The 21,410-nt window shown below is 36.2% G+C and overlaps 1 protein-coding gene and 1 long non-coding RNA gene across 10 annotated transcripts in view; one reads left to right on the forward strand and one right to left on the reverse strand.

The window, feature by feature from the left end:
• Positions 1–1,230, reverse strand: part of LOC132369101 (uncharacterized) — a 275,268-nt gene extending 274,038 nt beyond the window's left edge. For all 7 annotated transcript variants that reach the window (XR_009504254.1, XR_009504255.1, XR_009504253.1 and 4 more), the window contains exon 1: positions 966–1,230. This is a non-coding gene — a long non-coding RNA (uncharacterized LOC132369101). The remainder of the gene's footprint in view (positions 1–965) is intronic.
• Positions 1,231–1,461: 231 nt separating this feature from the next.
• GLS (glutaminase) overlaps positions 1,462–21,410 on the forward strand; it is an 80,116-nt gene continuing 60,167 nt past the window's right edge. For all 3 annotated transcript variants that reach the window (XM_059928379.1, XM_059928380.1, XM_059928381.1), the window contains exons 1-5: positions 1,462–2,110; positions 15,121–15,217; positions 15,572–15,693; positions 20,211–20,340; positions 21,075–21,154. In XM_059928379.1, coding sequence (XP_059784362.1) covers positions 1,695–2,110; positions 15,121–15,217; positions 15,572–15,693; positions 20,211–20,340; positions 21,075–21,154 — 845 coding nt within the window. In that variant the 5' untranslated portion in view covers positions 1,462–1,694. The remainder of the gene's footprint in view (positions 2,111–15,120; positions 15,218–15,571; positions 15,694–20,210; positions 20,341–21,074; positions 21,155–21,410) is intronic.

Raw genomic sequence — 21,410 nt, forward strand, 5'->3', positions numbered from 1 at the left:
GCAGATGTAGTATGTTACCTTTCCTCCAAAACTTAATGTTCCTTTTCCTGAATATATTGTTACTTTGACTCTTACCAAATTTAGTGACAGGTAACATTAAGTAGTAATAAAAGCCCTCTAAATAATTTGCAATTGTCTTTAAAAAATGTGGTTAAAAAAAAAAAAAAAAAAAATGTGGTTAAGTGCTCTACACGTACAGCTTTTTCCATGTTCTTCTGGTTAAAGAGTAGATAGAAAAAACTTAAACATGGCAAGCCTGTGACATGCCAAAGGTCACATAACCTGTAGGTACAACCAGATTTCCTAATTACTAATCTAGTGCAATATTTTAAGATGATGATTACTAAATCTGATGATCAGTTAACGATGCACCTCACACACCCTTCCTGTTTCATAAAAATTATCCCAGTAACCTTTGTGAATCCATGCATTTAAACCTAATTGCTTCAGGATATCATCTAAAGTCTGTGTTTTTCGTTTTTTTGTTTGTTTTTTGTTTTTTTGGCGTGAACTGTACATGTAGGCTTAAAGAAAAATTCAGAGTTTATCACCGCCTTGGAACTCTTTTCCTACAGGTCCAAAAGGATAAATGGATAAAGTGATACTAGGCTGAAAACGATTTAGAGAACCAGTATCCGTATGCTTCTATTTTACAACGATGAAGCAGCTTTAAAGTAGGAAAGTGTCTACAACTTTGCATTTTAAAAAGCAATTTTTAAAAAGGAAAGCTGTCGTGTTCTGGAATTTCCCCCTCTCTCTTTGAGGTCCCCCGAACTCCAATCCTCCAAATGGCTAAGTCGCATAGCTGAAAGGATTTTGCTCATTTTTTCCAAAACACTTCACACCTGGACAGTCGCCAACCATGGAAAGTTTCAAGTAAATGTAACATTTGGGAGAGGGACAAGCTCGTCTGGGGCTGCCGCCGCGGGTCCGCGGCCCTCAGAGGCGTCCCCACACGCCCTTACCGGATAGCCGGGGACCAGCGGCAAGCTTTGACCAGCCGAGCTCCGACGGCCAAACTCCAGCCCCGGCCAAGCCCCCTGACCGCCAGCCCCTGGGCTGCAGGGGCTTTTGCCCATCAGTCTTCGAAACAGTTCGAGGCCCCAGAGTCCAGGAGCCCATCCGCTTCGTAAATGACGAGACCGCTAAGGCCCCCGTTCCCAACGAGGGCACTCTCGGTGCTGACGAAGCGAGAAGGAAAGGTCTACTCCGGAGCCCTGCCTGGCTGCCCTGCCTCACACGTCAGTTTGACTCCTCCCCTTCCCCGTCCCCCGCCAGTCCTCCGCACGACTCTCCGCGCACCGGGCGCCGAGAGAAATTTGACTGCTCCAGTCACCAATCAGAAGCGAGGTCGGGGATCTGAGCTAATCGGAGCAGGCGAAGGGGGCAGGCCGCCGGCGTCCTCCCGCCCCCGGGAGGGTGAGCGCCGAATGTCTCGGGCCCGCCCCTGCGCCTCAGCCTCAGTGCGGAGTCCTCCACTGTGTGAGAAGCGGTCGCGGGCAGCCTCAGAAGCAGCTGCAGTGGCAGCGGTGGCGGAGCTTGTGGGAGCTGCAGCCGGAACCACACCCACCTCACTGTCCCTGCCCTTTTTTGCCCTCTGGCCGTCCCGCCGGAGACCAAGTTCCCGGAGGAGAGCGCCCGCCCACGTCCGGAGCATCCTCCCCTGTTGAGCGGGTACTGACGGACCCGGCGGCATGATGCGGCTGCGAGGCTCGGCGATGCTGCGGGACCTGCTCCTTCGCCCGCCCGCCGCCGCCTGCGCGGTTCTGAGGCGGGCGCAGCCCCTCGCCACCCTGTGCCGGCGCCCCCGGGGCGAGGGACGAGCGGGCCCGGCGGCCGCCGCGCGGCTCTACCCGTGGTGGGGCGGGGGCGGCCGGCCGGCGGGGCCCCTCGTGAGGGGCCTGTCCAGCTCCCCCTCGGAGATTCTGCAGGAGCTGGGCAAGGGGGGCACTCAGCAGCCACAGCAGCAGCAGCCGCCGCCACCGCAGCAGCCGCAGCCCGGGGCGTCGCCGCCCGCGGCCCCGCCGGCGTCCGACCCCAAGGACGGCCCGGGGGAGACAGACGGGTTCGGCAACAGCGAGGGCAAGGAGCTGGTGGCTTCAGGCGAAAAGTGAGTGTCTCCGCGAGGCGCAGGAGGCCTTGTCCCGCGTGGGGCCCGGGCCCGGGAGGGGCTTGCGGTGGGGCGGGATGGGAGCGGAGGTTCGAGAAGGAGGAAGAAAGAGATGCCGGGCGGTCTGCGCAGTCTGCGCCATGTGATTAGGCCCGGCCCCGCCCGCGCCTTCCCCGCCTGAGCCCCTCGCTCGGCCCTCACTTCCCTTCCCCGCCGCCGGGTGGAGCAGCCAAGGGGCCGGAGGGGCCCGTCTGCCACCCCCAACCCCCGCCCCGGCTCTGGAGCTGTGGCAGCCCGGCCCACGCCGCGTGCTCAGCGCCCCGGCTCCGGGCTGCAGCGCCTGGCCGCCCGCCCAGCTCTTGGTGGGTGGTGCCCCACGAACATCACCGAGTGACATTTCGGAGTCAGGCGATGGGCAAAGCGTGTGCCTTCCTGACTCGCTGCTTTTCTAGGCTCGAGTTTCCTCTCTGCCTGCCCTCCTTCCACCTCTGCCACCTTCTCTTTGGAAGCCTAACGTAGCAGAGTATTCTGAATATTTCTGGAGTGGCTTCTTCAGGCGTGTGTAGAGCCATCTGGGGCACCGGAAATAACGTTTCCGAAAGGAGATTAGGAGGAAAAGGGTCATGTGGCCGAGGAGACTGGGCACGCAGTACAGACCACCTGTTGGCACTGGGGACCAGCTTTGGCCTGACATCTTCCATAAGATGGGCGAATTTTTGAAAATACAACTCAAAATAGCCAAGATGAAATGTGACGCTAACTCTGAAAAAACCCGAATTAAGTAGCGTTTGTGGCTTACATAAATAGTGATAGGGTGTTAACTCATCTATTCCGCACAGCAGTTGAGTTTTAAAACAAAATTGGTTTTTCCTACGCAGTATGTGAGGCAATTTCCTGGATATTTTGTCTTGAGTTAATATAAATGGACGCAAACTTTGTTTTCTCACTGTAGGTAAAAATTTACCTGCCTGCTTTCTTTATATCCTGCTATTTTTCTGACTTTGCACTGACGTTATGTGACCTGTTTTGCTTCCCTTCTACTTACATTGCTTTTTCCAGCCCCATAGTATCTTAAGTCAAACTGAAAGTGTGATTCTTATACTTTCAGACTCAGACCTGGCTTAATGTTTCCTGTAATTGAAATTGGCACCTTCCTAAAGCATTCCAAGCTAAAGTTGTTCTCCCAGACTGAAAAATGTTATTTAAAAAAAAAATCACTTGGTGATGAGCAAAATTTGTGATATCCTGTGATAATGGTTTTGTGCCACAAAGTAGCCTTATGACTGTGGGCAGGTCATTTAACATCTTCAGTTGGATGACTCAAATGTGTTCACATTCTAAAAAGCTAGACTTTTGTCAAATTTCTACCTCTTTAATGTTCTTGAGAGACTAGAATGTGTATGCTTAATTTCATTTGGTACTCACTTACCTTACTTAACATCATCTGAATTACCAGGCATGTAACAAGTTTAAGTTCAGGTGCCCAGAATTGAAAAATGAGGTTACTAGTATTTAGAAGTTGTCCTTAAAGGTTATATGATGGGAACGGCTTTCTATTGAAAATATGTCTTGCATTCTGTCTCTTCAGTGGCTCTTGTATCCCTCTTTTTTCCCCTTTTGTCAGATAGAAAATTGAGCTGCTTTTGTGATTTACATGTTTCCCAGAAGCTTCTAGCTCCATTGCCTTCAAAATAAGAAATCATTTCTTAGCAATAACTTTGAAACACTATTTTGTCTAATACTTATTGACAACTCTACATAAAAAAGTGTCCCATCCTGTCCCTCCCAGCCCCCCAAAAAAACCTGTCTAGTGAGGGAATCCTTCAAGAATATTTGCTCAATCCCACTACTGGTCATATACCCTGAGAAAACCATAATTCAAAAAGAGTCATGTATCACAGTGTCCATTGCAGCTCTATTTACAATAGCCAGGACATGGAAGCAACATAAGTGTCCATAGACAGATGAATGGATAAAGAAGATGTGGCACATATATAGAATGGAGTATTACTCAGCCATAAAAAGAAACGAAATTGAGTTATTTGTAGTGAGGTGGATGGACCTAGCGTCTGTCATGCATAGTGAAGTAAGTCAGAAAGAGAAAAACAAATACCGTATGCTAACACATGTATATTGAATATTAAAAAAAAAAGGTTCTGAAGAACCTAGGGGCAGGACAGGAATAAAGACGCAGACGTAGAGAATGGACTTGAGGACACAGGTAGGGGGAAGGGTAAGCTGGGACGAAGTGAGAGAGTGGCATGGACATACATACACTACCAAATGTAAAATAGATAGCTAGTGGGAAGCAGCCGCATAGCACAGGGAGATCAGCTCGGTGCTCTGTGACCACCTAGAGGGGTGGGATAGGGAGGGTGGGAGGGAGATGCAAGAGGGAGGAGATATGGGGATATATGTTTATGTATAGCTGATTCACTTTGTTATAAAACAGAAACTAACACCATTGTAAAGCAATTATACTCCAATAAAGATGTTAAAAAAACCCAAAAAAACAGAAAAACCTCAATATATTAAAATTAATAAAAGTATTAAATATATAAAATAAACTTAAAAAAAAATTTTTTTTAAAAAGAATATTTGCTCAGATGCCCTGGGAGTTTGAATGGCCAATAACGAAACCTTGTTTACCTTAGTTCAAAGGAGTCTGTTTTTGCCACCAAAGTTTGGAGCAATAGCTAGATGGGTTTAGGGGCAATCTAGGTATATGATAAACCTGAGAGCTTTCAATCAAGGATTTCAAGAGTGAACCCCAGTTATCTCCAAATTGCATTATAAAATTAAGAGCACTGGCCTCAAGATTGTGAAAAAAATTTTTAATCTGGTTAAAGGTTCTATTTCCTGAATGATCTGGTTTTTAAATGTAGCTTTCTTCCATTGACTTCATCCATTTTGACTTTGTGGTAAACATTTCTCTTATTCTGGGAGGTAAGGTTCCAGCTGATCCTGTTATCCTTTCTTATGCTCAGCTTCCAAAGCATAGGTCATCCCTGAATCATCAAGCCATCTGGAATGCCAGCACTCACTTAGGTTTCTGCCAGATTCTATAGAGGATTATTAAAAGAAATAGCCACGTGAAAATTAAATGAGTTAACATTTTGTAAAAGGCTTATTAGGACAATATTGGGCATTTGTTAAATACTGTATAATTTCTCATTTTAAAAAATTGCTTCATTTTTTGTAAAACCTTACAAGGACATTGGCCTTTGAATTTTAGGCTCAAATGAGAAATTTCTTTATATTTTACTAACCATACCGTATTATATTCTGGAAGGAGGTAGGATGTAAGTGAGTTATCTTCTTATCTTTTTTCATAGTCAGACTCTTTGAACCACTGTCATCCTAGCCATCTCCTTCAACCAACTTCAATTCTGGTTTAGGTCACTGGTTAAGGTTAAGATTTTACTACTGTCCTAAATATCTTACAGAAAAATATAATGTTCATTGCTCAGTTTTCCCTGCAGTGCTCTTATTTAATTTTGTTACTATTATTCCATCATTTTGGAAACCACTTTGCATGGCTCTCTTCATTTTTTATTTTATTTTATTTTAGTTTTTTTCCTCACAGAATTTATTAGTAGTATTTTTTTTGGAATATAATTGCTTCACAATGTTGTGTTCGTTTCCACTGTACAATGAAGTGAATCAGCTATACGTATACCTGTATCCTCTCCCAGCCCAGCCCCCCCATCTCACCCATCTAGGTTGTCACAGAGTACCGAGCTGAGCTTCCTGTGCTTTATAGCATGTCTTCATTTTTTAAATTGTTCTCTCTTGTTCTGTGGCTCTTTTTGGGTTTGCTCACGGGTAAACCCTGAGGCTGAGAGGCCTTTGCTTCTTTCCCACTTGTCTACCTTCTCCATGGCATATTCTCTAATCTTCGTGTAGATAATAGTTCATCTTTCATCCAAGTTTTGTTCTCATATTTATCTCCACATATCTGATGACATCAGATTTAAAATCTGTACCTCCATATCCATTCTTTTGTCTCATTTCAATCTATTTTGCATGTTGTTTCAAGATTAATTATAGAGTTTTAATTTCAAAATACCACTCCTTCCAGAAAACCAGTATGGACTGGGATGAGCATTATATCAAACAGTGCTATGTAGCATTTGAGATTCTTGATTAACCTTTATTTTATGCCAATTATTGCCCAACATGAACGTTTTTATCACACTGTCTCTTCTCTCTCAAGAATGCCATACTTCATTTCTGTAAAACCCAGAAGTGTATATTCTGTCTTAGTGAAGGATCTCTGGGAAGGGTTGGCAGGTGGGAAAGAGGGCACATATTTTTAAGTTACTTTTTGTTTCGGCATTTTATTGTTTAATTAGAAAGGGAAAGAGAAAGAAGGACCATGCTGCGAAAGTATCAGCACGTGTATGCTCTTTAGAAAATAGGTAATTCATACAGGTTACAATATTGAAAGTATTCCATTAAAACAAGATCATTTTCCCCCTGTCAGATTGGCAGATGTTAAATTAAGTGATGCCAAAGGTATAGGAAATAGGAACTTTTACGTTGCTGATGGTAGTATAAATTCAACTGTTTTGGAAGGCAGTTTGGTAGTATCTGTTAAAAACTGCATACCCATAATGCAGTAATTGTATGTTTGTTCATCTATATAGTTAGAAATATATTAAAAGAGAAGGTGCAAACAAAAATGATTTCCGCTAGCTTCAGATAATATGATTTTATTTTGGTAGTTCATATTTATTCTTAATCAGTGGAAATCAAGGGGGAAAGAATCGTTACCCCACATGCTGTGCAAATTGAATTTCAAAGATTAAGTACTTAAGCATTTCAGCAACATTGAATTAGGTCTACTGTATAGAATAGTACTGATAACGAGGTTGAAGCAGTATTTGGGAAATATAGATCATATATTTTGGAATAGAAAGGACCTGTGTTGAAATAGGGGACAAATTCTGTTATGATCCTTTAATAATGCATTTGCTTTTAATTTGTAAAAGTGAACATGTTTACAATTCACTTAAACTAAAATCAGGATTGAAAATATATTTAATTTTGGGTGTGGGGCTTCTCAGTGAACCCCTCAGTCATCTTATTTGCGATTTCCTCAATATTAAAATTTTTTTCTAGATTACAGTTATCAGTGAGTTTTAGTTTTGTTTGAATGGCCAGCCATAAAAGTACATCATAAAATTTTTTGCTGCCTAATGTTTATTTTAAACCACATGTATCTATTTAGCTATTGATAATATCTGGACATAATCTGTAATGAACTGCATGCTCTTAATTAATACTTAGATGTAGTTCACTGAAGGAGCATGAATGAGATCCTGAAGTTTAGTCTACTTGAGTTTCAGCTTCTTGTTTCTAGGCTTTATGTTTTTACAAAGAAGTCTGCCTACCTAAAAGTCAACTAACTCAGGAAGTGACTACCAAATAGAATTCAGTCTTTTTTGGTGAAGGCTTGTATGTAGGGAACAGTGGGGGTGGGGTGGAGGGGGGGAGACACAATTTTAGTCTGAAAAAGATAAAAGTCACCTTGAAGAGAAATTTGTTGCAAGATATTTGTGGGTTTCTTCAGGTTTTAAAAAAATCAGTAAAAAGCTGCACCACTTCCTTCTTGTGACATTGAGGTGAAGAAAAATTATGACTGTAGAAACTGAAAGTCTACTTGTAGGATTTGCATTTTTTAAGGACCTCAGTCTTCAAATCCTGTATAAACCAAGGAACTGCCTTTGTGTGCCATTTCACTTGTTAAGTCATTTGATACTAAAGGGAATGCTTAAAGCTAAGTGAACAGATATATATCTAATATAGATATCTCTAAATAAGGTAAATAGCTTTCAGGTAGAGATGCTGTTACTATGATTTTATCCTGGAATCTACTCAGGTATAAAATTGCTTTGGTTATGAAACACAGGTGCATAGGACTGAGAACTGTGCTTGGTGATTTTTCTGACCACCTACAGTGTAATAGAAGGAAATGTTAATCTTGGCTTCCTTTGGGAAGTATTCTCTGGTTGGTGATTTCTGAAGAAATGTTTACAGTGGAAGTACTATTTTAAAACAATGAATTATCAGTGTTGCATAATGAACAAAAGATTGATAGCTTTCAGGATTTAGACTTTTTTTTTTCCCCTACTAATTTCTGGTATAGGCCTCAAAAGAAGATTTTTAAATTGTCACCTTGATGAGGATATTTTGAATGACATAAGCACTTAGATTCTTGGTGGGAGTTATTAAAAGAGTACAGACTTTCTGAAGAACAGTTTTTAAACTGTAGAAAAACTTTAACCATATTTGTACCTTTTTAGGAATCTAGGCTAACAGAACAAACTGAGGTGTAGAAAGATTTATTCACTAATATTTTTGGCACAGTATTATGCTTATTAGAGGAAAGTGGGGAAAAACTTGTGGTCCACATAAGTGGAATGGTTAAGTCAGTTATGGTACATCCACATGAGAATTTCTTATTCAGTAATATAAAATGAATACAGATACTTTTTAGGGATATAGGAAAATATAATGTTAAGTCAAAAGTTATAAAACAAAATTTTCTATGCGGTTTGATCTCAAGTTGCTTACAAAAAGTAATAGAAGGAAATAAACCAAAATGATGTTAGCAGTTGTGGTTTGTGAGAATAGACGTTGTTTTTCCTTGCCTCCTTATAGTTACTTTTAAGATTTCTCATTATGATAACTTCTATCATCAGAGAAAACACATCTGTTAAATTTTAAATTTGTAAATCTCTACCCTACTGTCCTAGTCTGCTATCCTAATAGCCTGTTTCTAGTATGTATAACAGTAAGCATCCTCACATTGAAAAAAGTTATGAAAAAGATTATGAATGGATTTGTACAGCTATTTATCAGCGTTATCCAGTTGTATTCTCTTTTATCCTCAAACATGAAACTTTTTAATTTCTAAACTGTTTTCGGCGTAAGTCTCCTTAGAAAATGTTGCCTATTTTTCTGCCATATTAAAATTTATATTATAAAAAATAGAGTTTAACATTTCTTGTTCAACTTAGGTTTACTGTAAGGGGGTGTTACTATACTGTGCTAAAATACAGTGATGTTCTAAGACAAGTGTTGGCAAACCTTTTCTCTGAAGGGTCAAATAGTACATATTTTTGGCTTCACAAGCTATCTGGTCTGTTAAAACTATTCAGATCAGCTGTTGTAGTGAAGAAGCTATAGACAATAGGTAAATGAGTAGGCATGGCTGTCTTGCAATAGAACTTGATTTACAAAAACCTGTGGCCATTGCGGTAGTAAGCTATTAGTGGCCCCTGCACTAAAATGTATTTATTTGTGTAAGGTGTTCTCTCATACTCTGATTGGTTCTGTTTCGAATGGTTTGTTCTTCTGTGGATTTTTGTATCTTATATCAGTTGCTACATTTTGTTCTTGGCCTCCATGTCCCCACTTTAGCTATTTTCCCTCACTTTCACCTTCTATATCTAATTCCCCTTAGCTTTAAAAAAAATTTGAGGTAAAATTAATGTAACATAAAATTTACTATTTTGACCATTTTTAAGTGTACAGTTCAGTGGTATTAAGTACTCCCATTACTTTTTTAAAGAACCCAGATAATTAAGCTTTATATGTAAAATATGTATCTGTAGGTCCTTTATGTCTACGTAGGTCCTGAGTGAGTGAAGTTTATGATCTTTAGTATAGGAGTTTAGGAGGACATCTATTTTGAGCAGCTAAAAAACTGAGAATTAGAGTTGGAAGTGACTTTAAAGGCATCTAGTTCCACCTCATTTTACATTTTTTATAAACTGGCTACAGGTATTAAATGACCTAACCAAGTTCGTACAATATTAGGACTTATTTTGTTTTTTCTTCCAATATTAGGAGATTAATAAAGTACTTTATTGAATTGATTACTTTTTTAGGTTCAGTATTCGAAGAGACCTTAAAAACCCATCTCCACAGCTGAAGGTTTTTTCTCTTCTGTTATACTCCCTACAGGTTGTTATTCATCTCTGCTTGAATACTTCTTGACAAGAGAACTTAGTCCCTTTGAAGGCAGCCCATTCCATTTTCAGAGTTGTTTTGTTTTTCCTTATGAGTAGCTGGTCTGCCTTTTGTTAACTTCTACCTATATATTTTAGTTATTTTGAAGAAGTCATCTCTAGTGTGATATCAAAGTGATTGCAGTAACAGAATTCACACATCTGTATTTTTACAACTAGAATGATTTGTTAACTGATACTTGACTGAAGGAATACAAGGTTGGAAGGACTAACAGAGTTGGACTTTAGGGACTTGATCTGCCCAGGTCCTCATTCTCCCATCAGAGTCAGGCAGACTGTCCCCCTGGGTTAGACTTCTAAAGCACTACACATGGACAGATTGCCATCAGCTGATGTGGACAGCCTGGCCACTTCCTTACGTAAAGCTGGCTTTTGTGCTTCTTACTTTGACTTGCTCTTGAATAAATTTAAATAAAGTCCAGCCAAAACAGCAGCCCTAATTTAATATAATCTCATCCTTGCTTTGTACAAGGTACAGTTTCAACAAGGCAGAATAACAGTTTAGTCATCTAACATAAGTAATTCCCCTATTAGCATTTTGGTTAGAAATTCTTCAATATGTACGGAGTCTCATCTTTCATTATTCTGAGTAAACTCCAGGTATTCCTCATAAACTGGAGTGTAACAACTCAGCACAGCCGGTGTGGCATAGCAGGAGGAATCTGGGATTAGGAGCCAAGTACTGGCTTTCTAGGACTAAATCTGGTCCAGTCACTTAAGAGTTGTGTGACATTGGACATACATATTGCTTGACTTTGAGACTCTGTCCTTATCTGTAAATAGGGGACAGTTTACCCACTTTGCTTTATCACATTAAGTTACAAGATGAAACAACAGAAAGTCCTTTTTTAACAATAAAACTTTAAAAAATGTAAGATTTTGTTTTTAAATTCCCCAATAATTAGCCTTGGGGCAAAATGATTCAGAGGATGAGCAGAATTTATCACTTTGTCAGACTTACAATGGTATATGGTCAGCCACTATCAATTCAACTTTCAACCTCACAGGTTTAATCTGCTAATTTACTGGTGTTGATGGACACTTTCTATCAGATCACTCTGAAAATCAAAATGATAAACTGATTTAGAAACAACTCCAAATATTTTTTAAAGATCATTGTTTTAAAATGAAGACAAGTAAAAACACCAAAGCATTCTTTTTTATTCTATCAGTGGGCATCATTTTTTTTTAATCTAGTTGAAAGTTTTTGATTATCTAATAGGTTTACCACACTATATTACGCATTTGAGTTATATGGGGTTGACAAAAAAAAAAAAGGAGAAAAGAAAGACAGACATTACTCCAGCCTTTATAGTTTGGAAAGGTCAAGTAATATGAAACATTATTTAACAATAAGACAATATAGTTAGTTTCCATTTCTTTTCCTCTTCTCATTTTGCAGTTCATTTTCCTCCTTTCATTTGATAGTACAGTTTTTTACTTAGAAAATTTTGATAGAATAGATAGTACCAAGCAAAATTATAAACTGAATATCAGACTGAGGAGTTTTAATTGTCCTTTGGTATTGGGAAACTGGTTGATCAGTAATCAAAGACAGTGTCTCTTTTCATGTTTGCAGAAATTGCCCCTGAATTTAAACTCCATATGTAAATTTTTGGTAGTCTCTTCATTTATTGGTTGATTTATATAGATCTCTCTCAACCCTGAAAATTAGGTATTTTAACAGCTCATGGGTGGAAACAGGCACCTTAATTCACATATACTGTGCTCTAACTGTTTGCTGAATACCCAGTGAATGGTTACCTTCTTTGCTGTGGTCATTCTATTTCCTTGGCCGGAAATCCTCTTCTGTTGCCATATTTCCAGCTTCTACCCATCTTTCAAGTCTAGCTCTAATTCCACCTTTCCTAAAACTTTACCTTATTAGTTCACAGTGAAGTAATTTTCCAGTGATTGGATCCCATTGTTTTTTCTTGTAATTCCTCATGATGTATGTCTTCTATTTCCCTTTTAGACTGTAAGTAATGACTAATATAATGCTGTACATGTTATAGATGCCAGTTAAATACATGGAATTTTTAAAAAAAATTTTTTAAAGAAATCATTTCTGTGTTGTAGGCAGGTATTTTGTGAGGGTAAAGTTGGAGAAGGAATGGGTACAAGAAGGAACAAAATGGCGGTGAAAAGATCTTAAAGGCAGAAATTAGAAAGGAAATGAGGGAGAATAAAAGGGAAGGAATAACAAGGCATGAAACAAGGACTTTACTTTGGATTTACTAATCTTTTATGTATATCCCATTTTAGTTGCTGAGTGTCATAGCCATTCATGTTTTTCCTTAGGGAATCTGAGGGCTTATCAACAATTGTTGATATTACAATTTGAAAGCCTGTTATAGTCTACTTTTTTGTCATTAAAACTTAAATACTTCTCAAGAATATCCTAGTTACTATATAGTCTGAAAACTATAATTTTTAGCTTTTGAGTTTTAAGAGCAAAATGTATTATCATGAAGCGTTGCCACAAAGCCATATTAAATTTGGGGAAAGAAAAGCGGGTAATACCAAGAAAGGTCTTTGGAATAATTTCTGTGTGTTGTTTGCGGAGAATCTTTGCATTTGTTCACCAGACTGTTGAAGTGAACTCATTCTCAGATCAGAGTCTGAGCTTTTAAATGCTGAGATTGGTAGTACTTTTTTTAAAAAAATCAATTTTGAACATTTATTTTGCGAGCATATTTTTTAGGGATGACTTAAATCTCTCTCCTATGGATGAAAATTAGTCTCTTGTCCAAAAGCAAGTAAATATTTACCTTTTTTTGCTAGCTGTGGAAGTAAACATGGTCATTTTAATTTTTTTGCCCTATGTGTACCATAAGCTAAAGAAGTATATATTTTATGTTACTTACATAGCTTTTAGGCAAAACAAATACCATTTACTGGTGTGATAAATACATAGAAAGCTTATTCCGCAGTTTTTTAAAGTGATAAACTACCACTATCTGAAGTTTGTTTGACAAACCACTTTCTGTAAATAATTGGTATGTTATTTTCCACTGATTGTTTTTGACAGCTGGCTCAGTTTTTCTTTAAATGTATTATATTAAGTCATCAGTATTGTTGAATCCTGTTTAATGGTTTTAGATCAGGGTAAAACTTAGAAAAATTGTACCTTATAAAAGTAGTAACTAGCTAGTACGTTTGAGAGCCAGTGAAACTGTAGTGGTATATAGTTTGGACTCTGGATTCAGAGAAACAGAGGTTCTAACTATATCTCTACCACTTTGCAGTCTTGGGAAGTTTGTTGACCTGTCTGAGCCTCTGTGAAATGGGGATAGAGTCAGTCATTTTTTTTAACAAATAATAAATAAATTGAGCTTCTACTATGTACCAGGAACCATACTATATTTTGGATAATGGTACCTTCTGTTATGACATCATTGGAGGGATGAAATTAGAACGAATGTAAAACAGCAGAGTACTTAACAAAAGTGATCAATAAATTTTAACTCTTATTATTAAAATATTCCAAATACATTTTAAAAAGGTCTTTAAGAGCCAAAATTGTTTCAGGGAATAATTATATATCCGGGATATATCATTAAATTACAATAATCCTATGTGTTAGTTTTTTTTTAAACATTGGTATGAAATTCCTATACTTTAGGGTTGACTTTAAGAACTAAAAGTTGGTATAACAGCTTTGAAAAGAAGTATAAATGATATTAATGCCAACATTAATGTGTCTTTTAGGAGAAATTTTATATGTCCATATGTAAATGTACATGCTCTGTGAAACAACACTGTATTCTATTGTCTTTTAAGTTGGAAATATATGGACCACTCTCTAATTTTCTCTCTTTCTTGAAATACAGGTAAAGTCTTCCCAGATATTTTATATATATACACACATATACATATACACACACATAATATATTTCTACCTTTGATTTTAATAAATAGTGATGGATGGAGAGGGGGTTGGTCTGCCCTAGATCTAAAATTCTTATAACGTCACTATAATACTTATGACAGTCATAGATGTTCAGAATATTGAAATGTGTTCATTTCAGTTTCAGACCCCCAAAAAAGAAGGCATTAAATAGGTTCGTTATAGTTTGTTTACCTGAAAGCTTTTCAACAGATAGGAAAAAATTTTTCTTGATTAAAAGTTTGGTTAATCATAGCACCTTATACTAGATTTTAATGTATTTTTATGGTAAAATTTTTATTCTGACAGTCTTTGTGATTTGTGGCATTTGATCTGTACATGTAAAAGCCTAGGTCACTTTAGAAATAGTAACTACAACTACCAACAATTGAGTACTTACTCTCTGCCAGGCAGTGCTCTAAATATATTGAATGTATTAAGTCAACTGATTCTCACAAGAACCCTGTGAGGTAGGCCCTATTGTCTCCCTTTCTCAAATGAAGAAATTGATTCACAGAAAGGTTTATTAATTTTATCCAAGGTGACTCAGCTAGTAAGTATTGTAGCCAGGATTCAAGAACTTATGCACTAGTCTTCACTGTCCAGTACTTAATTGTTCTCTCCCCCAGATTTACAATCAGGTTAACTATTTGAACAATATATATGTAGAGTCATCATAATAAAAAACAATGACAACAAGAGGACAAAGTATTGACTCTTACCTGAACATTTGCTAGGCTCCATAATTAGTATTGGGTGATTGTATTAGGCTGTACAGGAAGGTATTACCATAACAGATGGCTAGGCATTAGCACCACTAGAAATAGTACTCAAGATTTTAAAACTTGGGATTAAAAGATATCTGTATTAATTAATGAATCATTTTTTAAACTTGTTTTTCAGTGCAGTTTCAGTAATACTCTTTGATTTTGGTAAATCAGCATTTATTATGATAGTAGGCCTTGATGAATAGATCAACTCAACTGTAGTCTGGTTCAATGATTATTTTTAAATGGATATAGCTAAAATCCACTTGAATGTTCACATAAGGGTTAATTTTGTCTTCTTTTTTCCCCCTTTAGTAAAATAAAGCAGGGTCTGTTACCTAGCTTGGAAGATTTGCTATTCTATACAATCGCAGAAGGACAAGAGAAAATACCTGTTCATAAATTTATTACAGTAAGTTTTTATATTTTTCTATCTTCACTTTTTAAAAATCAGTAATACTGAATCAATAATATAGTAATATTGAAATGTAGTCTTAAAGGTCATCCGACGTGTAGATTCTGACTGACACTGTTTCTCTTATTTTCAAATTTTCATCATGCTCATTTCAAGGTAATCAATGAAAGAAAATGAAAGAAACAATGAGAAACTTGTCCAGAAAGTGGGTAATAGTGACACTAAAATGCCATATACATACTCAGGTCTTGTGTAGAAGTTTTATATACAAGAATTAAAAACTTGTAGTTGGAATAAGCATATACCTTATTTGCACTATATATTTACAAACTCTTATTTTTTTAAAAACAGGCACTCAAATCTACAGGATTGCGAACGTCTGATCCCAGGTTGAAAGAGTGTATGGATATGTTAAGATTAACTCTTCAAACAACATCAGATGGTGTCATGCTAGACAAAGATCTTTTTAAAAAGTAAAAATTTCTGCCAAACCTTTAATGGTCATTTGCTATGCTATATGGTGATGTTTCTTTTAAAACAAAATGGCATCTTTGAAGGCCAGTGCTTCCTGTGTAACTGAAAAAAAGGGGGGAGGGGACTTATAAATTGTTTGGAACAACTTGGTGCACATTAAAGTTCTATAATACATTGGGGCTAAGAATATACTTTGAAACTGTTCTGAGGAAATGTAGCCACGGATGTTTCCAATTTATAGTACCTGGAGATTGCATTCGGTTTGAATGGAGCACACTCTTTGTCCTGTCATGGTTTAAATTGATCTCTTAATTCATCTGCATGTCTTGCAACCTTTCTCAACGTGGTCTCTGTTCTTTCCTGCAAGGTGTTTTAGATGACACCATAATATGAGAAGGCTTCAGGCAGCCTGTATTTGTTAGTTTTATATGTCTCCGTTGTCTGCTTCTCTCCTCTCTTCAGACATATTATTACATAGGCTTTTGGCTATTTTTGGTTTTTTCATAATATTTAAACTTAATGCTAACTTTGGACATTAATGCCTTGATTTGGTTGAATGAGAATATTTATTTTGACTTTCTTATATTTGCATATCTTTATTATTATTATTTATCTTCATTAATGTGTTCCTACTTGTCTGATTGCTTAATGATTTAATAGACAGCAAGTTTGTCATGGATCCCAAGGAGGTAAATGGTATTTTACAACTAAAATTAGATGAAAACTAGTATAAAACTGTAAACACTACTGTAAGATACTGGCTTTTTCCAGACCGTAGGCTTAGGTTGGAATAGATCCAAAGAATTCCAGCATCTACCTTGAAAGTTTATTTGTATGTATGCATTTTTATTTATTTTTTCTTTTATTGTCTTTTGGGGGCTGGATGATTTGTTCTAGATATCTCCTGGGAATATCCTGGAATATTAAGTCATCTGAAGGTATAAGTATTTAACTGAGATCCTCCCAAGTATCTTGGCATACTGTGAAGCACTGCTGGCAATTTTAGATCTCTGTCTTTTCACCACAAGGTTCTTGATTCTGTGAACTCAGCTGACCTTATAAAGTGTAGATTTTAGTTCCATGTTGGAATTGGTGTTAGGAATTTTGAATCTTCAGAACCTGTTTCTTTGTGAAGGGAAGGAAATCACCGCTAGTTAGCTGTGCCTTTGCAGTAAAGATTATTTTTTTTTTAGTGTTCATGAACTCTCTGTGCAAAGTATCTTGATTGTGGTGCCTTCTGGGGAGTTATTTTGGTATATCTGAGAATGAAGTTGTCCGAGAGTTGGTAGGTCGGTCTGTTGATAATGGATATAAGGAATTGCTTTGGAATTCCTAAGTGAAAGCAGTATTTTATACCTTTTTAGTACCGGTTAAATTTCTTTTGTGCTTCATAAACATATTGCTCTGTTTAAATATGAAATTAAAAGTAATTTAAATACATTGAGTATGAAGCCAGGAAACAATCATAAAATTTTCTACCCATAAGTATATTAAAAAATAACAATTAGCATTATTTTAAACACTAATCCAATTTTTTAAAAAAATTGATGATTGTAATATAGGCAGTTCCCAACTTGACAAATGCTTAGTGGTATATGTGAACAGGCAGTGGAAAAGTTTATGTCTATAGGCATATGATTTCTCTTTTCATCCCTAGAATGAGGTGATTCAAAACCTCTGACTATGAACCTTTTCAGGTCACCTGGAACGGTGATTGCTTCAGAGAAGTTTTTTCTCTGTTTTCAAAATGAGAAGTTTTCTAGTTAGTGTTGCCAGAAATAAATTATCTCACCTCCATGCAAGTGGGTACAATGGAATTCATTTTCCCAAAGAAGTAATTTATAAAGGAAAGTGGAAAGGTTTGGTTGAAGTCAATGTGTTGATATTTTACCTAAAATACATTGTTGCTTAATATATTTAGTCTTTGAGGGTAATCTGAGAAACAACTAATATGTAGAATTTTTTCTGAATGGGAAGATGAGTTCTATGCATACTTTTTGGAGCATGGTCTATTTGAAAGTTGGAGACTGCCTGTACCTATGTAGATAATAAATTGTTTTTAATGCTGATAATCTCAATAGAAGTAGAAAATTTGTGTTGAAAAGGAATGCCTTATTTATTCATGCATTTTTAGCCATATAAATATTAGAAGTATTTTTATGTGTGATCATAATTTTTTTATCTTTTTTGTTTTGGAGGAAATGAATGGTAGTCTTTGTATTTGCTTTTTCTTAAAAAATTCTTATCCACTATGTTATTTTACTAATGAAAAATTATATGTGAGATATTTTGTAAAACATTGATGTGCATTACAGTTGCTAACCCTAAACATTTAAGTAAAGATAGAAAGAAAAATTATCATTACCAGTTTACAGATGAGAAAACTGAACAAAGCATGAGAAAGATGTGACTTGTTGAAAAGCATAAGCACTTCCTCCTCAGGTCACTTTATATGCCTTCTGATTTTCTACTTAGATTCATGACATGTATATTAAAATAATTCCCAAGAAAAACATTACAGTTTGTTCATCAGTGTGCAGCTAGACACTCTTTTGAATGGTATTGCCTTGGTTGGCCATAGTAATTCACCAGTGAAGGCTGTTAGCACAGCTTTACGAACACCTTCTGATAGAGCAAAAAAAAAAATCCCAGTTTCACTGACTGTACAATATTGTTAATGATAAAGCCTCCTTTTAAAAGTGCTGTTTAATTTTGAGTAGTTAAATAGTAGTAAGGTTAATAATTTATGTTTGTTTGGCAGTCCTCATATTTTCTCATGTAATACTTCTTAAAAAAGGGGGCATGTAGATTTGATTTGATACAGATATAGTGATTTAAGATCAGGAATTGTCCTAACTTCTTTCTGCTGAGAAATGTGTCTTTTGTTATATATTACTTGCAACTCATGTGCAAGTTGAATTGCTGGTTGGAGCATATTAAATATTAAGTCAATGGCAAAAAGTATTTATTAGATTAACATTGAAACTGTGTCAAAATTTATCAAAGTTTATTGAAGTAAATATTTGTTATCTCTTGGATGTCAATTATTTCTACGTCTGTAGATTAATAATGGGAATTAGGACTGTAACTTTTTCATGTTGTAACTGAAACACATCTTTATCAGTGAAAATAACCTATTTTATTTTAAATCAGTGTTTAATTTTATGTTGACCAAGTGAGTATATATTCTGGATTTTTATTAATAGTTAAAGTGTGATAGCTGACTTTTAATTCTAATTTGATGTTTCATTTAGAACAACTTGAATTAAGATACTGAGATATAAAAATTTATCATTTACCATGGATTGAAAAAGAAATACTGAAAGTGTCTGCTTCTCCGACTCTCCATTTATAATTAGTGCATGTTATTTACTTGCAAGTTAAACACAGATTTTTCTTATCTGTAAAGTGGGGAAATCATCTTTTCAAAGTGTTCATGTCTTGAGGGTTAAACAGGAGAAATAGTAATTGAAACTTAGTACTTTTTAGTCTGTTATGGGCTTAGTCTTAAGTTGGTATTATGGCTTGATGCTCAGGTCTGCAAATGTCTTCCTTTATCAATTAACTATTCTATTACTAAGTTTCTGAGACTCTCTTAAGAAGATGAGTTTAGAGTATATGGCTGGCTGTTACCTATTTTTAAACTCTTTAAGGTTACATTAATAAATTGATTTTCTAGCTTGAATCCTTTTTAAAACAAAGTAGAATATTGGTTCACATCATTAGATTTCATGCTCTCCCATCCAAATGGTTTACCATATCTTTTAAATAATTTTTAACAGTGAAACAATTTTATTCTACAATGTAATACACATCTTGCAGTGAATAGAATAATGTAATTTAACATTTTTGGTGATTCAAATAATATAAAATTATACTACTGTATATAATTTTTAAAGTTACATATTATTTTTATAAGCATTTTAATAAGTATTTCATATAAGAGACAAATCTGACTAAATAAAGTTGGTATTATTTCCCTTTTTTTAGCTTAGAAATGCAAATTTTTTCAAAATGTAATTTAGGAAAAATATATTAAAATACAAAAATTTTTTTGTGTGTGAAATACTAGTAATACTTACGTAGAAATTAAAGGATATATGGCTGAGGTTATTTCATGGAAAAATAAACAGGATCTCAACTATGTATTAAAGTCTGATTTTTGTTAACCAAATGTCATGCTGAATGCTTATCAACTCTGGTAGGCTGAAAAGCTTGTTTTTAGATGGTCTTGGTACTTAATCTGGTGGAATGCTCTGCTGTTTTAATCTTTGACACAATTTTTAGGCTAATTTATTTCTTTAACTTGTTCAACAGCTTACAAGCAGCTACATGAAAGGCTGCTTGAAGGAAAGAAAATAATGTAGAAAGAGTATAATTTATAGAATTTAGTTTGTTGTTTAAAATGTTGAATTTCTTTATTGTTTGAATATTCTCCTGGTTAATATTGTTATTATTAGCAAGTACTAATATTTGAAAGGTACCCAGTCTATTAATTTTTTCTCATATTCTACAGATGTGTTCAAAGCAACATTGTTTTGTTGACACAAGCCTTTAGAAGAAAGTTTGTCATTCCTGACTTTATGTCTTTTACTTCACACATTGATGAGTTATATGAGAGTGCTAAAAAGCAGTCTGGAGGAAAGGTAATGTTTTTGATGTGAATATTTTCCTAAGCCTATCACTTAATAAATTCAACTAAACTTGAGGTATAGAGAGTAAAATTTTGTAGTTTTGTGTGTTGCTAATTAAGAAATTTAAGTGAAGCCACTGGAATAAGTGCTTTTAAAATATTTCAAATAGTTAATTGTTATTTTGGCTAAAAAGAAATCTAAGCTTAAGAGTTCTTTTTGATTTTCAAATGATTGAGATGGCTTTTAAATTTTTAATTAATTAAAAAGTAGCCTACTGGGAATTTCTGCAGGTATGATATCCTTGAACATTAAATAAAATGTTCCCAGTTTTAAAAATCCTCTACATAATGTAAGTGCTATTTTATGTATTCTCCATATTGAAAGTTTTTAGGTAATGAAACCGTATTAGCATGACCCTGATTAAAGAAATTCTCTGTTTCCCTTAAAAAAAATATCAAGTCCTAGTTCCTCTTTTAGACTGTGCTTTTTTAGGAAGACAGTATGCATTGGAAAACATAGTAGGTGATGGAGACTGAGAGAAGTCACTTAGATTTCACTTGTAATCCTCAAGTCTGTTGTGCCCTTAGTTTTTATGAATATAGTTATAAAAGATAGACTACAAAGCCACTGAGTACTATAAAATAACTGTTCATTGGTGGAAGCTAAATTGAGATCAATTTTCTGGTAGAAGAAAATACTATTTGCCTATATTATATCTGTTAATTTCTTTCCATTGTTTTGGATAGGTTGCAGATTATATTCCTCAGTTAGCCAAGTTCAGTCCTGATTTGTGGGGTGTGTCCGTTTGTACAGTAGATGGACAGAGGTAAGTTTATTTCAGATCCATCAAAACCAACTCTAAGCCTTAAATTTTGCATAACAGTGAACATGAGGTAGAGAGGAGCCTCTTCTGTAATAGTAATTAGCCCCCTGACCTGACATAAATTCAAGAAGGTAAAGAAGTTTAGATTTTAGTTTAAGTTAGAAAACTCAACTGAAACAATGCCTTATACTAAATTTTATGAGGCATTTCATCTATCTTATTCCCAGTTGTAGTCTTGTTACTTGAATGCTTATTGTTC

Source organism: Balaenoptera ricei, chromosome 7 (assembly GCF_028023285.1).
Source record: "Balaenoptera ricei isolate mBalRic1 chromosome 7, mBalRic1.hap2, whole genome shotgun sequence".
Lineage (NCBI taxonomy): Eukaryota > Metazoa > Chordata > Mammalia > Artiodactyla > Balaenopteridae > Balaenoptera > Balaenoptera ricei.